The 22,346-nt window shown below is 44.2% G+C and overlaps 1 protein-coding gene and 1 long non-coding RNA gene across 3 annotated transcripts in view; both read right to left on the reverse strand.

Annotated features, from left to right (window-relative positions):
- The window catches only part of PODXL2 (podocalyxin like 2), a 41,230-nt gene extending 35,862 nt beyond the window's left edge, over positions 1 to 5,368 (reverse strand). For both annotated transcript variants that reach the window (XM_032267959.1, XM_032267958.1), the window contains exon 1: positions 5,229 to 5,368. In XM_032267959.1, coding sequence (XP_032123850.1) covers positions 5,229 to 5,304 — 76 coding nt within the window. In that variant the 5' untranslated portion in view covers positions 5,305 to 5,368. The remainder of the gene's footprint in view (positions 1 to 5,228) is intronic.
- A 2,498-nt stretch (positions 5,369 to 7,866) lies between these two features.
- Positions 7,867 to 17,430, reverse strand: LOC116542797. Its single transcript, XR_004265354.1, has 4 exons — positions 17,420 to 17,430; positions 12,670 to 12,887; positions 11,631 to 11,691; positions 7,867 to 8,018 (listed from the first exon to the last, which is right to left on the reverse strand). It is a non-coding gene; the product is annotated as an uncharacterized LOC116542797 (long non-coding RNA).
- Positions 17,431 to 22,346: the final 4,916 nt, after the last annotated feature.

The raw sequence follows: 22,346 nt of genomic DNA on the forward strand, positions 1-22,346 counted from the left end.
TGCCTTGACCTCCCAAAGTGTTGGGATTACAGGTGTAAGCCACTGTGCCCAGCCAACTTTTTTTTTTTTTTTGAGGTGGAGTTTTGCTCTTGTTTCCCAGGCTGGGGTATAATGGCATGATCCTAGCTTCCTGCAACCTTCACCTCCCAGGTTCAAATGATTCTCCTGCCTCAGCCTCCTGACTAACTGGGATTACAGGTATGCACCACCACTCCCAGCTAATTTTATATCTTTAGTAGAGATGAGGTGTTCCCATGTTGGCTGGGCTGGTCTCAAACTCCTGACCTCAGGTGATCCTCACGCCTCGGCCTCCCAGAATGCTGTAATTAGAAGCATGAGACCATGTCTGGCCCAAGAGTTCTTTTTAAAATGCCAAGGTGGGCGGATCACAAGGTCTGCAGTTTGACACCAGCCTGGCCAACAAAGTGAAGCCCCGTCTCTACTAAAAATATAAAAATTAGCTGGGTGTGGTGGTGGCCACCTGTAATCCCAGCTACTCGAGAGGCTGAGGCAGGAGAATTGCTTGAACCCAGGAGGCAGAGGTTGCAGTGAGCCAAGATCGCACCACTGCACCCTAGCCTGGGCAACAGAGTGAGATTCTATCTCAAAATAAATAAATAAATATAATAAAATACAAATCTGGTTCTATCATTCTATCATACAGGTCAGATCCTTTAAAAATGCAAAGAAGGCTCTCACAAACCAACAGTTACCTCCCCTCCCTCTCTGCACCCACCTTCCTCCATCATACTTTATGCTTCAGACAAACTTACTACCCACAATTTCCAGAACACAGCCGCCTCTTTTGCCTTCTGGGTCTCTGCACATGCTCGTCTGCTTGAACATCTGTATCTCCCTCCCCATTTCTGTCCTGTCCCACCACCCATCTGCTAATTCTCACTCCTGCCTCTGGTCTTAGCTTCTGAGAAGCTTTCTGTGGCCATTCCGAGTCTAGATGAGGCCTGCTCCTGTCTATCTCACTACACTTTTCCCACCAAACTGTAACAGACCTTCATACGGCCTCCCTTGTAAATGAGGAGTTCCTTGTCTCAGTTCCACCCTGGAATTTCAGTGCCTGGCACAACCTTTAACACACAGTGGGGACTCAATAAAGGTTTTAATAAATAAATAGTAGTCCAGTCCAACACTCTTGTTTTACAAATGAAGTAACTGAGGTCTTGTGGGATTAAGGTCAAACAGCTAGTTAATAGAGAAGCTAAAATTAGCTGGTTTCTTCCCCACAAAAAGGTCTTGTGGATGCTCCAGGAGGAATGGAAAGCTATTACTAGCCAGGTTGGGTACCTTCCTTCCTCCAGAGGATACATGGAAGAGACTATGTAAGACAGCTTAAATACTTCATGCACTTTAAGAGCCAGGGAAAGAAGCCAGAGAGAAGACTAGAAGATATCCCTTTCCAAACATTCTGCCCAGGGTCACCCAAACCAATCCAATCAAGTGAAGAAACCTCTTCTCTTGTAAAAGACCAGATTAGTAAAGTGACTCCCAATGTTTTCACCAACAAGAATCCCCTTTATTTACATTCCTATGTGGCCTCTGTGTTTGGAAATGTTTCATCTATAAGCTGTACTTATTTAAAAGTTATTTTCTAATTTTTGAAAAGTGAATCAGAAACATATAATACTGCCAATCAGATGTGATATCAATTATAACTGAGCTTTGGTTTTAAGTGGGCTGACTTTTTATTAGAGGTAAAATTTCTATTAGACTGTTGATTACAAAGAAAAATACAGTCACTCCTGAGCTCCTATTCTATGTCAAACATTGTGTTAGGCCCTTCCTGGAGGTGCAACAAGACACAGATGAACAAGAGACAGGCTTTGCCCTCAGGAAAATTACAAACTCTTGGGAAGTGGAACCTAGGGTCTGTAGGGGGTATCAGCCAATGGAACAGCCCTGCTTTGCAAAAGCAGCATCCCCAGGCCTGGCAGGGAGCCAAAATACAAGAAACAAATCTGGAAAAACTCATTCATGCATTCCAGGAAGAAAAAAGTCAACTGATGGAAAATGTTTATAATAATTAAATAATACATATTGTATAGGTTCCCAGGGCACCCAGGCAGCCTGTCTTTGAGAGGGCCATGAACTGAAGATCTTTATTTGCATGCTCCAACCACTAGCAGGTATGCTGGGAAAGATGTTACTTCAGCCTTGTTAAACTGACTCTCCCTAAGAATCTTGAAGTTCACCATCTACAAAACCACTGAAAGACTAAACACGGGTTGTCTCTCAAACCTTGGCACTCTCTCTCAGAGCTGAACTGTGGCATGGGAGGTAGAGGCTGTGGTATGGCAGGGGAAGGCTGCTGCCATTTACACCCTACTCTGGCCCCTCGGAGTGGCTTGGGACTCAAGAATTCTCTGCCCTCTCCAGGTCAGTCTGCCCAGAGGAGCCTGTTTCCTTCTCCACTTTGGAGGATCAAACACTTTCTAGTCAGTCCAGCTCTCTGTGCACAGAGCTGTGGTCTAATGTGTCTGCCAGGCCTCTTCCCTGTCATTTCCATGGCTCTCATGAGCCCTCACCTCTCGGAGCCTCTCCCACCTGTCAAGATAGGAACCCACAGCCTTCCTCTAACACCTCTCCCTTTTCTTCTTTGTCTTCCCTTCCCAATGGTCTGATAGAAATTGGCAAAGATTTTGAAAACCCTACTGAAGAAAAAGGGGTCTGGTATTTTCCTGGTTTTTCATTCCTTTTCCAGTAAACACTTTCATTTTCTTAAAGTTATTTTTCCCTCTAATGACTGTTTTGTCTTTATATAGACCTTGACATTTTCAAAGGCCTTGGCAATGGGTAATTATTTAAATAGTTACAAGAGGTTACTTCTTTTCAAACTTGCACACCGTAAGAGGACACCAAAATAGTAGCTGAGACCTAGCCATTCTGTGTATAATTAGTTTTGCACTTAATAATTAATCTGCTTTGAGACCTCACCTGACTTAAAATTTCAGAAATACACTCTATGTGTGATTGGTTTCCTTTTTCCCTCTAGCACTTATAATTTTTTGTTACATCATCATGCCTAACAGACGAGAGAGAAAAAGATGGCACATGAAAAGGATTAGGGGTTCAGCCTCAAAGAACTGAAAATCTGACCCAAACACAGAAAGAGGCAAAGGAGGCAGACTGACATTTGGGGTGGTGGAAAAAACAAGACTGCAGTGATTTTCATGTTTTATCTTACCTTTCCAAATCTGTCCCTACAATCTGCTCCAAGTGCAAACCTCCTTTCTGATTTCCACTGTCAGCTACACCCCACTCCTCCCCTAAACAGGGGTTTTGAAGTCCAGTCTCCCTAAGCTCTTGGCAGACACCAACCTGGGAGGGGCCCTGCAGCATCTGTCACACAGCCCCTCATCCTTGAGTGTCAGCGACAACAACTGCCGAGCTCGGCCACGCTACCTCCACTCTGTAAACACGTGAGAAACAATGCTGATAGCTCCCAGAAGGGCTTCCACACAAAGGTGTGTAAGAGACACACTGCTAGACACACACACATGCCCTCCAAGCACGGGGTAAAAAGTGCGTCATGAAGAGCATTCACAGGAGAGAATGGGGAAGCAGGCTGCCCACAGTCCTCACAGCTGGTCACATAAGCACATGGGCAGTTACAGCTGGGCCTGGGTCCTCACAGATGTTGCTGGCCAGTTCTGGCTTATGACTGTCACACAAAGAAACAGCAGACCAATCAACTGATGTTTATTTGTTGAATGTCACCTTCTTCCAAAGAGGATTTAAGGCATGAAAGAATACAGGTGGGTAGGTGTGAGTGTCTGAGCCAACACTGATGAACATGTTTTTCTGTGCACACCACCTAGGGCCTTTCTTCATCCTTAGACTGATGGTGGAGAAAATTTGCCTTCGCTGAACTGAGCCTTCCCATGACATGCACAGGAGTGTGTGAGGAACCACTTTCCCCTCCCAGCCATTTACCCTGGGATTCTGCCACTCTGAGCCCCAGGGTCATGCCATACCTCAAGCAAAGACTGTTCCTCCCCTCCCACAGAGACCCTTCACTAGGTTTCTCTTTCACTCACACACAGCTGCACACAAAGTGCCTGTGTCTTCATGGGCCAGCTGCGTGGGAAGTGTCCTGTGCACACTCCTATATGCACATACACGCATTCTGACATGTGCATTAGAAGTGAAGTTACAGCTAGCTGATGAGCGTGCACAGGCACACACACACACACACACACACACACACACACACTCTTGCTCATCCGGGTACACCTCAGCAGCATCAATCACACCTTAACATGCACTGTAACACACTCTCCCTCTGCCGTGCCAGCGTGTGCAGGAGCTGCTCAGCTATGACCTTATTTGACCCACCTTTGCAGATAGCCCTTTTCCCGGCCATTTCCATAGTGGCTGCCTGCCTCATGGGCTGTCACATCCCTCATGGCCACCTCCCTACACACCAACCGTTTTTAAATCCCCCTCTGCGTTGGAAGGCATCAGGAGGTCTCTTTCTCTCCCAGGCAGACACATCCCTTTCACACCTGCGCCACACCCCCAGCCCGCCGCCCGGCATGGCTGCTGAATGGAAACCACACATCCAAGTCTCACACCTCCCTCATGTTTGAGCTGCGTGGGAGCCTCCCGCCGTGTGCTGTCACGGGCCTTCCGTGGCTGTACGCCCATTTGTGTCAGCTCCTAATAGAGTCGCCCAGAACAGAGGAGGATACCCATTCACTGTGACATACACACACTCCCTCCCGGCAACACCACGGGTAAACAGCCACCCGCGCCTCAGCGTGCCCGCCTCACACTCCACCCGCGGCCCGTGGGACCTTCACAATGCGGCCTCCTCCCCGCGTGGCTGTCACACATTCCCCCTCCCCCAAGTGTGCAGGCACACAATGCACACTCGCACACACATACATGCACATGCACAGGCGCGCGCCCCCAGGACCGCAAGGCAGCAGCCTGCGCACCTGCCCTGCGCGTCGCGGCGTGGGGGACACCGTGCTGTGTCCCGGCTTCACCGCCGCGCCTCGGTCGGGGGTCGCCCCGCACCCTAGGCGCCGGCCGCTGCCCCTACGTCCCCACTCCACGTGCGCGCGTGTCGGGGCGGTGCCGCGGCGGGGCCGGGACAGGCGCGCTCCCGGCAGCGCCGCACGCTGGCCCCTTTGTTGGCGGACCGGGGAGCTGTCCAGCACAGCGATCGCGCCACCGCCCGCCCACGCCGGGGCCCTGAACGCACTCACCCCCGGCCAGCAGCAGCAGTAGCGGCAGCTGCAGTAGCAGCGACAGCGGCCCGGCAGCCTGCAGCAGCCGGCCCATGGTGCAGCCGTCGCCGCCCGCAGCCGCAGCGGCGCGGCTCCCGGGCCCGCGTCAGGGGCGGCGCGGGCGGCGGCGGCGCGCGTCCACCTCATTGGTCCGCGTGGCCGTCGCTCACTCCCGGCCCCCCGGGCCGCGTGCCTTGGGCGCGTCCCCGCCGAGACGAGGAGGACGCGCGAGCGGCAGCCCCTCCGATCGGCCCCGGCGCCAGGCCAGCCAATCAGCACCGTGGAGGCTCGTGGGCGTGGCCGGGCCGCCAGCAGACTGGGGCCTGGCACCTAGTGCCTGGGCGCCGCTGTAGCCCCGCGCAGTCACCTGTCTCAAAAAAAAAAAAATCAAATATGAGAATGCAATAAAATAAAATTAAATAAAGAATTTTTTAAAGTACACTTTTTAAAAAATTTTTATTTTATTTTATTTTATTGCATTCTAGGTTTTGGGGTACATGTGAAGAACATGAAAGACTCCAGGGGGGCTGCTGTATCCTTAGTACATAAAACAATGCACAGCAGGTGCTGAACAAGTACTTGTCATCCATTGTAGGAAAAAAATCAAATCATACAGAAAGATATAAAACAAAAAGTATATTGTCTTCTCTTCCATCAGTTCCTCTCCTCCAAAGTGACAGTTTTGTGCATGCTTTTAGAAGAAAATGTACAACCATATAGGATTTTAAAAAATATTTTGACGGATTTGAATTGGATTATACTGTACATAAAGTTCTCTTTGTGTAGTTAATAGTATATCATCTGAGTTCGTTCTGATCTCCTTTTTTTTTTTTTTTTTTTTTTTTAGATTTGGTTTTGAAATGGGGTCATGCTCTGTCCCCCAGGCTGGAGTACAGTAGTGTGATCATGGCTCACTACAGCCTTAAAGTCCCTGGGCTCAAGCAGTCCTCCTACTTTAGCTTCCCAAGTAGCTGGGACTGCAGGTGCACCGCTGCCATGCCTGCCTTCATTTGTGTTCATGATGCATGCTAGCCTGGCATGTGGATGTGCCCTGCTGCAATTACCTTTCTCCCATTCCTTACAAAAACAGATTGTTCCCTGTTTTTTACTATCATGATCCATGCTACACTGAGTGTTCTGGTGCCTGTCCTGGGGTACGGTGACAGGCCTATCCCTGCCTAGCTGGCTTCGAAAAGTTTAAAGATAACAGTGCAGGTTGGGCACAGTGGCTCACACCTGTATACTCAGCACTTTGGGAGCCAGAGGCGGGGGTGGATCACCTGAGGTCGGGAGTTCGAGAGGAGCCTGACCAACATGATGAAACTCCATCTCTTCTAAAAACACAACATTAGCCGGGTGTGGTGGCTCATGTCTGTAATCGCAGCTACTTGGGAGTGTCATGAGGTCCTCTGCTGATGTCCTAGTGGCTGGCACCATGGATGTCCCAGATTTCCACCCACCATTTGGGTCTGACTGAAGGCCTGTGTCCTGTACATGCCTGGAATAGAATGAGGAACTGAACCTGGATCTGGGGATATTCTCTGTAAGGCCAATGGGTCTGTGGAGAATCCAATGCACCAGGCTGGCCCTGTCACAGCTTACCATAGTAAGTTTACCCCAGAACAGGTGACAGAAACAAAAATAGCCACCCTCCTGACCCCATGGCCACAATCCACTGCCCCCACATCACTTGCAATTTCACGTTCCAGCTCATCTGGGCTCGGGATGGGTCTTACGTCCTTGTTTAATTGGCAGTTGCTTTTCTTCCTTACCGTTACACGCAATAATAATGTATTATGCAACTGATGGTGTCTCAGATTTAAAGAGTTAAGGTATATGCAGTGGAGGCCCTGACCTGATTCCCAAAAGAATGACAGAGGTGGCACAGTGGGGCACACTTTACATAGGGGATAGAGTCTAAAATCCAGTACAGCCAAAATCACCCACAAATGGGGCTTCCTTGGGTAAACAAACATACATGGTCAGTTGGGTGTGTTGGACAGAATCTTCAAACAGCAGGAACATGTGGGATGCTGGATGCTCAGAAAGAGACAGAAAAAGTGAGACTGACTCCAGGAGGGACAGTCACCTGCCATGGCAAACAGCATCAACTGCCTGCTTTGGCAGCGTTTTTTTCTCTTTTCTTTTCTTGAGATGGAGTCTCACTCTATCTCCCAGGCTGAAGTGCAGTGGTGCGATCTTGGCTCACTGCAACTTCTGCCTCCTGGTATCAAGCCATTCTTCTGTCTCAGCCTCTTAAGTAGCTGGGTTAATAGGCGCTCGCCACCACATCAAGCTAATTTTTGTATTTTTAGTAGAGATGATGGGGTTTCACCATGCTGGCCAGGCTGGACTCAAACTCCTGACCTTGTGATCCACCTGCCTTGACTTCCCAAAGTGCTGGGATTATAGGCGTGAGCCACCAGGCCCAGCTATTCTCTTCTTTTCTACTCACTTGTCTTAATGACTTGTGAGATTTTACCCCATTTGGCAGAAAAACAAACTGAGGCCCAGAGGAGAAGTGAGAACCACAAAGCTAGTAATGGGCAGCATTGCCAGGACCGCAGACAGGATTCAGGTCACAGAGGCAGGAAGGAGGAAACCAGGGCATCCCAGAGGATGAGGAAACACACTTACTACCTGGACTTGGTGCATTTCTTCTTCCAGTTCTTTACCAAAACAGGCATGACTTGTTCCAACATGTCCTCCTTGTTTAAGGACCAGAGGCCACTGCTCTCCAGGGGCTGGTGGTAGCCCCGGATGATCAACCTGAGGCCAAGACACAAGGGAGTTAGGCAATGAGAGTCAATAAGAGGAGGAGGAGGACGGGGCTCACTCACTGCACACACATGCCAATGCTGCACCCCTCCCCAGCACAACTGCCCGCTGTGAACAAAGGCAGCCACACAGCTGGGAATGTCTGAATGTGGATAGACATAGACATTTACACATATTACAAGGCTATTACAGCTCATTCTGTTGGGTCATAAAGCAAAAATGGCTTTCTTTTGGGGGAGTGCATACAAAAGATTTAGGGAAAAAAAGATGATTTAGGAGGAAAATATCAAGATGGCTCAAATTCATTCTTTATTTTTCATCATTCATTCATTTATTTTTTATTTTTTTGTTTTTTTGAGGTGGAGTCTCGCCATGTCACTGAGGTTGGAGTGCAGTGTTCTTGGCTCACTGTAACCTCTGCCTCCCTGGTTTGAGCCATTCTCCTGCCTCAGCCTCCCAAGTCTGGGACTACAGGCACATGCCACCACACCTGGCTAATTTTTTGTATTTTAGTAGAGACAGGGTTTCACCGTGTTGCCTAGGCTGGTCTCAAACTCCTGAGCTCAGGCAATCTGCCACCCTCGGCCTCCCAAAATGCTGGGATTATTGGTATGAGCCACCATGCTCAGCCTCATTCCTTTATATTTATTAATTTATTTGGTGACAGGGTCTTGCTGTGTTACCCAGGATGGAGTGCAGTGGCATGATCACAGCTCCCTGCAGCCTCCAGCTCCTGGCCTAGAGTGATCCTCCCACCTCAGCCTCCCGAGTAGCTGGGACTTCAGGGGTGAGCCATTATGACTAGCTAATTATTTTTTATTATTGTAGAGATAGAGTCTCCCTATGTTGCCCAAGCTGATCTTGAGTTCCTGGGCTCAAGCAATCCTACCAACTTGGCCTCATGAAGTGTTGACATTATAGGTGTGAGCCACGATGCCCTGCCAACTTTTTAAAATTTTACATTAAAAAAAGCTAATATGCACCAGGACCAGTAGCTCATGCCTGTAACTGTTGCACTTCAGGAGGCTGAGGTGGAAGGACTTTGTGAGCTCAGGAGTTCAAGACCAGCCTGGGCAACATTGGGTGACTATCTCTACAAAATGTAAAAATAAAAAATATTACCCAGTCATAATGGCTCACACCTGTAGTCCCAGCTACCCAGGAGGCTGAGGTGGGAGGATTGCTTGAGGCCAGGAGGTGGAGGCTGCAGTGAGCCATGATCATGTCATTGCACTCCAGCCTGGGCAACAGAGCCAGCCCCCACCCCCCCAAAAAAAAAAAACAGGTTGAGGGGGAAGAAAGAAAAGGCTGACATGACAAAGCAATAGCAATTGTGAAATCTGGGTGATAAGTTTATTGAGTTTTATTATATTAGTCTTTCTATGTGACTCTACCCAGGCTGGAGTATAGTGGTACAATCTTGGCTCACCATAACCGCTGCCTCCTGGGTTTAAGAGATTCTCCTGCCTCAACCTCCCAAGTAGCTGGGATTACAGTCACCTACCACAATGCCCGGCTAATTTTTGTATTTTTAGTGGAGACAGGGTTTCACCACATGGGCCAGGCTGGTCTCAAACTTCTGACCTCAGGTAACCCACCCACCTCGGCTTCCCAAAGTGCTAACATTACAGGTGTGAGCCACCACACTCAGCCAACTGAACACTTTTATAATAAAAAGTTAAACATTTTCATTTTTTGTTTTAAAATAATTTCAAACTTATAGAAAAATTACTCAAATCATACTAAGAATTTACTCAACTCACCACTATTAACATGTTGCCAAGTTTACAGTAACATTCTGTCTCTATCCATTCACACACGCACACACACACATGCAAACATGTCATCTTTTTCTAAACCATTCAGACAGTTAAAGGCCTAGCACAGTGGCTCACACCTGTAATCCCAGCATCTTGGGAGGTTGAGGTGGATGGATCACCTGAGGTCAGGAGTTTGAGGCCAGCCTGGTCAACATGGTGAAAAGCCATCTCTACTAAAAATACAAAAATTAGCCAGTCATGGTGGTGCATGCCTATAATCTCAGCTACTCAGGAGGCTGAGACAGGAGAATCACTTAAACCCAGGAGGCAGAGGCTGCAGATCACACCACTGCACTCCAGCCTGGGCAACAGAGCAAGACTCTGTCTCAGAAAAAAAAAAAAAAAAAGGTAAGATGTAGGCTCTACGTATCTTTACCCCCAGAAAACTGGGGGTATCCTTTTACAATCCAGGATATGCTCTTATGTAACTGGAGGACAATTTTCCAAAACAAGAATGAATGTTATTAGCATGCATCTGGTGTCCTGCAGTCATATACAAATTACATCAACTGTTCCAGTGACACTCTTTAATAGTAATTTGAAGAAATGATTAACAACATCTAATCTTTTAAAAAGATGTTTGTAAAAAGCTCATAAAGAGAAGAATGAGACCAGGCGTGTTGGCTCATTCCTATAATCCTAGCACGCTGGGAGGCTGAGGAGGAAGAATCACTTGAGCTCAGGAGTTGGAGACCAGCCTGGGCAACATGGTGAAACCCCGTCTCCACAAAAAATACAAAAATCTGGTAGGCATGGTGGAGCTTGCCTATAGTCCCAGCTACTTGGGTGGCTGAGGCAGGAGCATCACCTGAATCCAGTAGATCAAGACTCCAGTGAGCTCTGACTGTGCCACTGCACTCAGCAACAGAGCAAAAATCTGTCTCCAAAACACCAAAAAGATGATGCATATTAGGGTGAAAGAAAGATTCTTCAAATAATCCCCAATAAGATGTTGACAATGGGCAGAAAAAAACACAAGGTGGCTCACACCTGTAATCCCGGCACTTTGGGAAGCTGATGTGGGTGGATCACCTGAGCAAGTCCAGCCTCACCAACATGGCAAAACCCTGTCTCTACTAAAAATACAAAAATTAGCCAGGCATGATGGTTTATGCCTGTAATTCTAGCTACCTGGGAGACTGAAGCAGGAGAATCACTTGAACCCAGGAGGCAGAGATTGTAGTGAGCTGAGATTGTGCCACTGCACTCCAGCCTGGGAGACAGAGTGAGACTCCATCTCAGAAATGAAAGACGACCAGAAGGAGGCATACTAAAATGGTGACAGTGGTTGCCTCTGGGTGTTTCCTTTCTACTGGTCTGCATACGTGTTTTTTTTAACCCATGTTTCCTATGGTGAGACAGTATTATTTTTCTAAGGAGTTGGGGATGGGAGGGGAACAATGTCAATAATAACTATACCTAATATTTTAAAAACCCAAATCTGTCAGGTTGAACATGATGTCTAGGTAAGAAATTAAATAAATAAATAAAAACCCAAATCTGAAACTACGGCAAGAGCAGTCCAGTGTATGGCTGTCCCAGGCCAAGCATTCTGCAGATATTTAAGCTGCTCATGGCTCATGTGTTTATCACATTCAAGGTGATGGACTTGGGGGACAGAGTTGGTGTCTCTGAGATCACATGGCCAGCACAGGCAGATTCAAGACAACTCTGCAGAAGAGCAAAGGAGAGAGAAGTTAAGTGGAGAGCTCAGCATGTTCATTAATTCATTCATTCATTCACTCCCCACCACCTCCCTGAGGTCTCGGGGGCCCAGTCTTACCCTGTGATCCACCAGAAGGTGATCCTGGACAGGAAGGAGCACTGGACTCTGGGAAAGGATTCTAGCAGAAAGAAAGAACGGTTAGGGAAGAAGAGGGAAAGGAACGATTCAAATTTCATCCAGGCCAGAGTTTGGCAAGGAGTAGTCAGCTGCCCATTCTTCCTTCAAGAGGACCAGTGTCTGCTCCATACCATTCTGCACCCCAAAAGGATTCTCTCCTAAGCCCCAGGAGAAAGAAATTCCTAGCAGCTCCTCTTGTTTCACTCAACAGAGTGTCTATCAGGTGCAACCACAATACAGTAAGCTATTGACCTGCCTTATCTTCTATCACCACAGCCACCCTAGGAGCTGGTGTTACCATCATTCCCACTTCACTCATTCATTCAACAAATATTTTCTGAGCACCTACTATGTGCTAGGCACTCTACAAAGCACTACAGGGTTACCTTAGATCTCCACGACAACCTCATGCTGGTATTACTGTTGTCCCCATTTCCCTCATTCAGACATTGAATATTTATTGACCACCTACTATGAGCTAGACATGCTACAAAGAACTTATATACTTGTATTATTTTATATTCTTATCTCCACTTCATTCATTCATCCAACAAATATTTCCTGAGCGCCATCCATGTGCCAAGCACCCTGCATACAAATCTAAACAAACAGAAATGACCCCTGCCTGTATGGAGCTTGTGGTCCACTGCAGTAATCATCAGTAATACCTGCCAAGATTCTCTACTATTAATAGTTAGCGCTGTTCTAAGTGCTTTACACAAATTACCCTATTTAATCTTTATCCCTACCTCACAAGGTAGGTGAAAGTGTTATATCATCCCTGTTTTGCAGATGAAAGAAATGGGGGACCAGAGATGAAATGATTTGTTCAAGGTCCCACAGCTGAAAGTGGTGGAGACAGGATGTGAGCCCCAAAGAGTCAGGTTCCATAGAGACATGTATCAAATGATCACACAAACAAATGCAAAACTGCAACTTCTGGGCCTTGATATGTGTCCTGAAGGTAGATAAATATTACCAATGAGACAAAGTCTGCACATGGGGGTTGATCTGGTGTACCAATGTCAGAGAAGCTCCCCCAAGGAAGACAGTCAAGCTGGCACCTGAAAGATGAGTAGAGGGGAACTAAGTAATGAAGAAAGGCAAGGCATTCCTAGAAGACAGCAGCATGTGCAAAGGCCTGGTGGTAGAAGGAAGCATGCCAGACTCCAGGAACCAAGAGGGGGCCAGAGCAGTCTACACTGAAGGCTGTGCACAGCCCACACTGCATGCTACATATTTTAGTATTCATTCTAAGGGCAAGGGAAAGTACTGGGAGACTCTAAGCAAGCTATCAAAGTATTTATTTTCCTGAGGTACGAAGATGAACCCCAACTCAATATACAGGCAAGGAAAGGGACTGACACAGAGTCCTGGGATAACAGACCAACCCTGGCTTTCAACACAGATGCATTGGGGTCAAAATTCTGAAACATAATCTTTAAGCAGGAGAGAAAGAAAGGTCGCCATGTAGCAATGAGAACTTTAGCCAAGGACTCCTCTCAAAGTCCCAGCCTTGTACAGAGATAAGGTGTTTACAGAGCCAGATAAGGCAGCATACTCTCCTCAAGTAGTTTTCCATCCAAGGCTGGGTGTGCTTTTTAAAAAATACTGTACCAAACGTAAAATGGAATAAAAAAAATACTGTACCCTGGCGGGGTGTGGTGGTTCATGCCTATAATTCCAGCACTTTGGGAGGCCAAGGCGTGCAGATCACTTGAGGTCAGGAGTTGGAGACCAGTCTGGCCAACATGGCAAAACCCTGTTTCTACTAAAAATACAGAAATTAGCTGAGAGCGGTGGCTCACAACTGTAGCCCCACCTACTCAGGAGCCTGAGGCAGGAGAATCACTTGAACCCAGGAGGCAGAGATTACAGTGAGCTGAGATCCCACCACTGCACTCTACTTGGGGAACCCTGTCTGTATCTGGGCCCTATCCTCACCAGGGATTCTGATTAAGCTGGTTTGGGGTGCTACTGCACTGAAACTTTGTTTTTGTTTTAAACATCCACATTCTTCTTGGAAAAGTGGCTGGGCGGGAAATATGCAATATAAGCCAAGAACATTGTGTCACACCGGACAACAAGGAAACTAAGCATAAACAGGATTGTTATAAGGCCCAAGAGCCAAGCAAAAGTGGCACTGCAGGCTAAAAAAGGGACCATTTGAGCTTGGACAAGGAAAGTAAGTGCAACGAGCTGAAACATACTATGTATGTTTGGCTTGTTTGTTTGTTTTTTTGAGACAAAGTCTTGCCCTGTCTCCCAGGCTGGATTACAGTGGTATGATCTTGGCTTCCTGCAACCTCCATCTCCTGGGTTCAAGTGAACCTCCCACCTCAGCCTCCCAAGTAGCTGGGATTACAAGCATGAGTCAAGACACTGGGCTAATTTTTGTATTTTTAGTAGAGAAGGGGTTTCACCGTTTTGGTAACCAGACTGGTCTTGACCTGACCTCAAGTGATCCGCCCACCTCAGCCTCCCAAAGTGCTTGGATTACAGAAATGAGCCACCGCACCTGGCCAAAAACTGCCATTTTTACCTAAGGTTTTAATGATTAATTTCACATTATAATGTGAAAAGTAATGAGTCTCTAGCAGTCTTATCCCCAAAACTGGGGCTGATTGTAAAGCACTACTTTGCTCAGTCCCAGTTTCCTTCAAATCACCTATTTTGAGTAAATACACTAGTTTCGTTTTTCCACACTTGAATAGGTGGGGGTAACTGCTACTAGGAAAAAACCCATAATTAGCACTAGTGCAAATTCAAGGTTTCCAACCTGAGTGTAAACATTGCTTTATAATTTTTTTTTTTTTTTACCCATCCCAGGTTACAGTTTCCTGTTAGCCCAAAATGAAATCTCAAATGTCCTCCATTCTGCATAAAACCCATGCTGGCCCCTTAGTGGAAAACATCAACCATGAATTATGAGTCTCTTCATTTTACCTTCACACCACTGATTTCTCTCGCACTGACTGTGTATGTCTAGCATTAGACTGGACTACTAGGGAAGAGGAACTCACATTCATTTCTCAGTCCCGAGGGCAAAACTCCAAAGTGTAATTAAGGAAAGAAATAACTCCAATTCTTTCAAGTTCTGAATTCGTGGTCCTCTCAAAAATGGCAGTGTGTATTCAAGCTCTGCTTATTTTCCTGATTCAGTTCTCCACCTTTGGGGGGGTCTTATAATATAGGCCAGGAAGGCAAAAATGTCTTGAGATTACTTCCACACAGTAATCTTTGCAAATAAAACTCTTAGACCTAAATTTATACTAATAAAAATTTTGTGATCCTTTTTTTCTTTTCTTTTCTTTTCTTTTTTTTTTTTTTGAGACAGGGTCTTACTCTGTCACCCAGGCTGGAGTACAATTGCAGCTCACTGCAATCTTATCCTCCTGAGCTCAAGTAATCCTCCCACCTCAGCCTCCCAAGTGTTGGGGCCACAGGCCCAAGCCACCATGTGTGGCTGATTTTTTGTAGAGATGGGGTTTCACCATGTTGCCCAGGCTGGTTTCAAACTTCTGGGCTCACAGGATCCACCTGTCTCAGCCTCCCAAAGTGCTGGGATGACAGGCGTGAACCACTGTGTCCAGCACCAATACCACGTTTTAATTGTGTGTTGAGGTGGCTGGATTGAAGGAAGAAATGGGTGCTCCATTTTCTTTTATTTCCCAGTCCTAAGGGGTTTTAAACACACTAATATTAAAGTTTAAATGCCCTAGAGCTGAAGATGAGATTTAAAAACTTGACAGTCTCACAATCTCTGGTATAAGCTGAAGAAAAATAATGAAATACAAGGTGCTTAATATTTTAAAAGAATTTGAGTGAATTTTCCATCTGTAAAAATGAAATCAGAATAATCTGAGGAAAGATTTCAGAGATGAAAATATTTTCAGAGATGAAAGGCATGATTTGTCAAATTTAAAACAGCAATAGAAGCAATAAGTAGCAGATGAAACATAACCAAACAAAAATTAGTAACATAAAAATCAGTAAATGAATTATCCTATAACTCAAATCAAAGGGACAAAATAGGTTAACAAGATGAAAGAAAAAAATGTTAGAAATATGCAGATCAACCTTACCAATACTGTGTATAGAAAGAAAACAGTATTTTTTTTGACAAATTTATTGAGCATCAATCATCCATATACTACAGCCATGATACAATAGAGAATAAGAGAGACATGGAATGTGTCTTCAAAACGTTCACATTCTAGAACAAATGAAGCTGAAGTAGTAACCAAAGAAATTACTGAAGAAAACTATGCTTATGAAGAAAAGGGGTAGGAAGAGAAGGAAAGGAAAAAAAATGTATGCATTTTATGTTTTAGCCAAATTTAAGGTAAAGAGATTGTGATAGAATTTCAAAGATTCCACAGATAAAGTATCCTTCAAGCATGGTGAGGATTAGGTGTCTAGGGCAATCAAGTTTTTAAAAACATCTGGTTGGCAATGTTTTTAAATTAATACCACATGTGGTCAAGGGTATGGTTAAATTGGCACTCCCATACATTTGAAGTGGGAACATAAATTCTTTTAATTTTCTAGATGTAAATTTGATGATTTCACTTCATGTATAGCTTAAGAACCTTACTAAGGTTTCTTCCAGGCATGGTAGCTCACGCCTGCAATCCCAGCACTTTGGGAGGCTGAGGAAGGTGGATCACTTGAGGTCAGGTGGATCACCTGAGGTCAGCAGTTCAAGACCAGCCTGGCTAACAAGACCAGCCTGGCTAACATGGTGAAACTTCACCTCTACTAAAAATACAAAAACTAGCTGGGTGTGGTGGCACATACCTGAAGTCCTACCTACTTGGGAGGCTGAGGCAGAATTATTGAACCCAGGAGGCAGAGGTTGCTGTGAGCAGGGATTGTGCCACCACACTCCAGCCTGGGCAACAAAGCAATACTCTGCCAAATAAATAAAAAAATAAATAAATAAAATAAAGCCTTAGTAAGGTTTCTTGTACCCTTCCCATCCCCTTCCATTCTTTGTGCTATTGTCATACCTTTTATTCCCACATGTTATAAAACTTATAATGCATTATTATGTTTGCTTTAAACAACTATCTTTTCAAAGCTTTAATTCACAATGCTGTGCAACCATCACCACTAATTGAAGAACATTTCCATCACACAAAAAGGGAAAACCTGTATCTGTTAGCAATCACCTTCAATACAACAATCTTTTAAAGAGATTAAAAAAGGAAAAAATATTGTCTTATTTTTACTCATAGTTACCATTTCTAGCACTTCTCAATCCTTTGTCATTTGCCTTCTGCCTGAGCAACTTCAACACTTCTGGTGGAGGTCTACCAGCAACAAATTCCAGTAGGCCTCTGTTTTTTTTTTTTTTTTTTTTCTTTTTGAGACATGGTCTTGCTCTGTCACCCAGGCTAAAGTGCAGTGTGTCTCAATTATATCTCACTGCAGCCTCTGCTTCCCAGGCTAAAGCAATCCTCTCACCTCAGTCTCCCAAGGAGCTGAGACCACAGGCCCACCACCATGCCTGGCTGATTTTTGTTTTTGTTGTAGAGATGGGGTTTTGCCATATCACCCAGGCTGGTCTCGAAATCCTTGACTCAAGCAATCCTGCCTCAGCCTCCCAAACTGCTGAGATTGCAGGTGTTGGCCACTGCACCCAACCCCAGTAGGCTTTTTAAAAAAGTACTTTAAAGATGTCTCTCCAGGCCAGGTGCAGTGGCCCTCACCTGTAATCCCAGCACTTTGGGAGCCCGAGGCAGGCAGATCACGAGGTCAGGAGTTTGAGACCAGCTTGGCCAACATAGTGAAACCCTGTCTCTACTAAAAATACAAAAATATTAGCCAGCTGTGGTGGCATGAACCTGTAATTTCACTGACTCAGGAGGCTGAGGCAGGTGAATTGCTGGAACCTAGGAGGTGGATGTCGCAGTGAGCTGAGATCACACCACTACACTCCAGGCTGGGCAAGAATGACTCTGTCTCGAATAAAAAAAAGAAAATTAAAGAGGTCTCTCCATTCTATTTTGATTTGCTAAGTTTCTGATGAGAAGTCTGCTGTCATTCTTATCTCTGTAACTCTGTACATGATCTGTATTTTTTCTCTGCCTGCTTTCAAGATTTTCTCTTTATTATTGGTTTCCAACAATGTGATGATGATGTGGTTATCTTTATAGTTATTCTCCTTAGGATTCTTAAATATGTAGGCTTACAGTTTTCATCAAATTTGGAAATTTTCTGGTCATTATTTTTTACAATCTTTTTTCTGTTCTCCCCTTTCTCTCTTTTCTTGGGCTCCAATTACATGTATGTCAGACTGTTTCTATCTCTAACAATTGTCCTTGTTATAGTCATTGATGCTCTATCAAATTTTCCATTTTTCTTTCTTTTCTCATTTTGGACAGTTTCTAATGCTGTCTTGAAGTTCACTGATGTGCAGTGCCTCAACTACTGTTAATGCCTTCATTGTGCTTTAAAATTTATTTCCAACTCTAGATGTTCTGTTTGGGTCTTTTTAAAATAGACACTCTAGTTCTCTTCCCATTGTGTTAACCATTTCCTCTACTTTTTTTGAACCAAGAACATATTTGTAATTGCTGTTTTCATGTCTTTGTTAATTCCATCATCTCTGTCATTTCTGGATCTAGTTGATTTTTCTCCTGGTTTTTTGCATGCCTGGTCATTTTATAATGCCTAACATTGTGAGTTTTGTTTTAGATTTTGTGTATTTGTTTCAATAGTGCTGGAATTCGTTCTCACACACAGGTAAGACTCTTTAAATCAGCTGGATCTTCCAAGACTTGCTTTTTAATTGTTAGACTGGGTCCAGAGTACCCTTTAACTTAGGGCTAATTTAGCCTCATTACAAAAGGCCATGCCCTTTGATGCCCTTGTATATACTCTGGCTAATGGCAACACAGACTATTCCCAGCTCTGTGTGAGTTTCAGGAATCATTTGGCCTGCTCGTTTCCAGTGGGGTTCTTTCTCTGGCTTCAGGTGCTCTCCTCTCATGCATGTGTAGGTCAGGATTCAACCTGACTTCAGGAGACTTCTGCACCTGCCTCTGGAGCTCTGTGTACAACTCCCACATTTCTGGTACTCTGTCCCACAAATTATGACAATCTTCCCTCCCTGTCAATCCTCATCTTGTTGTCTCAATTCAGTGAGACACCAGGCTTTAATTTGTGTTCCCCATCCCTGCTCTGTAGCCTGAAAACTACCTCCAGATAATAAATTGGAGCAACCATAGAACTCAGCAGGTTTGGTTCCCACATTTCAGTGGCCACAGTCTTGTGTTTCCTGTTACCCAGTGCCTACAAATTGCTATTTCATATATTGTCCAGTTTTCTAGTTGCTTAAAATAGCAAAGTAAATCCATTACTTGTTATTCCATCACTGCTGAACAGAATATACATTCAACTATATATTCAAGTAACAGTTTCTCAATATTGTGTCATGTTGTTGCTGTTTTGAGACAAGGTCCCACTCTCACCCAAGCTAGAGTTCAGTGGCCCATAACTCACTGCAGCCTCAAACTCCTGGGCTCCAGGCATCCCAAAGCGCTGGGATTACAAGCATGTGCATGCCATTACACCCTCAATTTAGTACCTGAAGGCTTAGTCTTCATTGAGCTCTACCTCTTTAAAACAGTAAACAATATTTTTCTTCCTTTTTTCTTGGAATTTGCTCTGCTTTTCTTAGTTTGACACTGAAATCTTAATTCTCCTACCTCTTTGATTATAATTTCAGATTCATGAATCCTGAAAGTTTTAGGAAAGTTTAGACAAGTTTCCAAAATCCTATTCTTGCCACATTTTCTTCTCCATCTGTGTAGGGCTTCACCCTGTGAAATTTCAACAAGTCCCACAAATGTATTCATGACCTCTTGTGGGGCTCTTAACAGAAGTAACTATGTGACTGGCCTTGGACTTCTTCATTCACAGAGGGGGAAAAAAGGTGAATAGAAAATATAATTTCTACATTTTAAAATGTGTGTGTGTGTGTGTGTGTGTGTGTGTGTGTATATATATATATATATATATATATATTTTTTTTTTTTTAGCAGAGTCTTGCTTTGTCACCCAGGCAGTTCAGTGGCACAATCCTTGTTCACTGCAACTTCTGCCTCTGGGGTTCAAGCAATTCTCGTGCCTCAGCCTCCTGAGTAGATGGGACTACAGGCACGTGCCACTATGCACAGCTCTAATTTTTGTGGTCTCAAACTCCTGGCCTTAAGTGATTTGCCAGCCTCAGCCTCCCGAAGTGCTGAGATTGCAGGCATGAGCCACCACGCTGGCTATAGAAATACTTTTATACACATACAGCCAGAGGAAAGAACAGAAGTTAATTCATTTAAAGTGTTAAGAATGATGATCTGTTTTATGGGTAACATTATCTTATTTTTCTGTATTTCCAATACACACATGTGTGTGCACACACACACACACACACACACACACCCCTATTTTTTCAGTCCCCACTTCTAGCTCATAACTCCAGCTGTTTTTGCAGGCCAGAATCTCACACCACTATTTTCAAAAGCAAGTCACATATCTTCCACCTACAGCCTGTCTCCCTCTGTGCCAGTTAATGATACCCAGTCTTCCCATAAACTTCAGAGTCATTTCAACTTGTTGGAAACAATGAATTTCAATCCATGAGAAACAATATTATTGCAGACGTCTCCAGAATAATGATCTCAAAGGAGCACTAAAAAGCTAGCGGAATGAAAACTCCCCTTTTGTCCAGGTCAGGGATGTGAAGAAAATCTGCAAGGAGGAACCCATGTCCCTGGCATAGAAGCAGCTTGTTCCTGGGGAAAAGAGGTAGATTTGGAAGAGCAGGCCAAAGTCACACAGTAAGCCAAACGGTGAAACTTTTGAGCAGAATCAAGAGGCTGGGGACTTGAGCCTGTATTTTGGGGGTACCCATAGATGACAAAAGGAGAAACACGTCATAAACCCAGCTTCAAATGGCTCTTTGGCATAAAATTATTTTGCCGCCCAAACTGGCATTTAATATTGGTTGAAATGAAAAAGACATGCCAGCCATCAACTTTTTACCATGTAATTAACCAGCTCTGAATAATGTCATGTGTTTTTACTTTAATGCTTTTTTGAAAATGGGTAATAAATGAACAATGTACAGAATTCAAAAGTCACAAAATAGTATGGACCTTGAGAACATTGTGTTAAGTGAAACAAACCAGTTACAGAAAGACAAATACTATATGATTCCACTTGCATGAGCTGTCTAGAGTAGTCCAATTGATAGACTCAGAAAGTAGAATGGTGACTGCTGAGGGTAGGGGGAAGTATTAAGTACTTGTTTAATGGCTATGAAAAAGTTATGGAGACTGGTTGTACAATATGAATATACTTAACACTACTGAATTGTACCCTTAAAAATGTTTAAGGTAGTAAGTTTTGGTATATGCATTTTATCACAATTAAAAATAAAAAAAATTTAAGTTACAAATTAGTATAGAAAATATCACCCAATTGTGCCTGTGGCCACTCAGTTTCACTCCTCAGACACAGCCAGTATTATGATATATTCTTGTCTTTCCAAATATATTCTATATATACATGCTTGCAAATATATGCCTTTTGAGGAAAAACACACCCATACACAAATAGTAGCATACTACATGTACTGTTCATGCACTTTGGTCTTTTGATTTACTATACCTTAAAGACTTTACTAAATTACTTCATATAGAACTGCCTTACTCCTTATAAGAGCTGCTACTAATTCACTATATGGCTATGTCAATTATTTGACTAGTTCCCTACTTATGAGTAATTAAGTTTTGTAAGAACTTTTGTTCTTGCAAACACAGCAATGAATACCTTCGTGCTATTTTTAACCCCCACATATGCAAGAGTGTGTGTAAATATGTTATATGCCTAGGGTAAAACTGCCAAAACAAAAGTTATGTGCATTCTCCATGTGTGACTACATGTAAGTACACTATTATTATTTACATAACAATGTATATTGAAGTATAGCATACATTCAGAACAGTACATAATTCTTAGGTTCATAGCTGGATGAATTTTCTCAATATAATCCCACCTAACACAGAGATTAAAAAAAATTGTTATAAGCCTCCAAAAGCCCCACATGTCTCCATCCAGTAAGCTCCCCAAGAGTAATACCACCCTGACTACTAACACCACAATTTTGTCTGTTTTTGAACAAATTTTTGATTTTGGCTTTTTCACCTAACATTATGTTTGTGAGTCATTCATGTTGTATGAATTGTAATTCATACTTATTGCTCTATAATATTCCGTTGTATAAATACATCACAACTTACCTAAACTTATCTATACTACACAAGGTATATGCATGTTTTTTTATTGCATTTTATGTTTTGAGGTACATGTGAAGAACATGCAAGATTGTTGCATAGGTACACACATGGCAGTGTGCTTTGCTGCCTTCTTCCCCATCACTTATATCTGCCATTTCTCCCCTTGCTATCTCTCCCCAACTCCCCACCCCCCACTGTCCCTCCCCTATTTCCCCCAAACAGACCCTAGTGTGTGATGCTCCCCTCCCTGTATCCATGTGGTCTCATTGTTCAACACCCACCTATGAGTGAGAACATGCGGTGTTTGATTTTCTGTTCTTGTGTCAGTTTGCTGAGAATGATGGTTTCCAGG

Source organism: Sapajus apella, unplaced genomic scaffold, assembly GCF_009761245.1.
Source record: "Sapajus apella isolate SASKATOON/1434 unplaced genomic scaffold, GSC_monkey_1.0 scaffold174, whole genome shotgun sequence".
Lineage (NCBI taxonomy): Eukaryota > Metazoa > Chordata > Mammalia > Primates > Cebidae > Sapajus > Sapajus apella.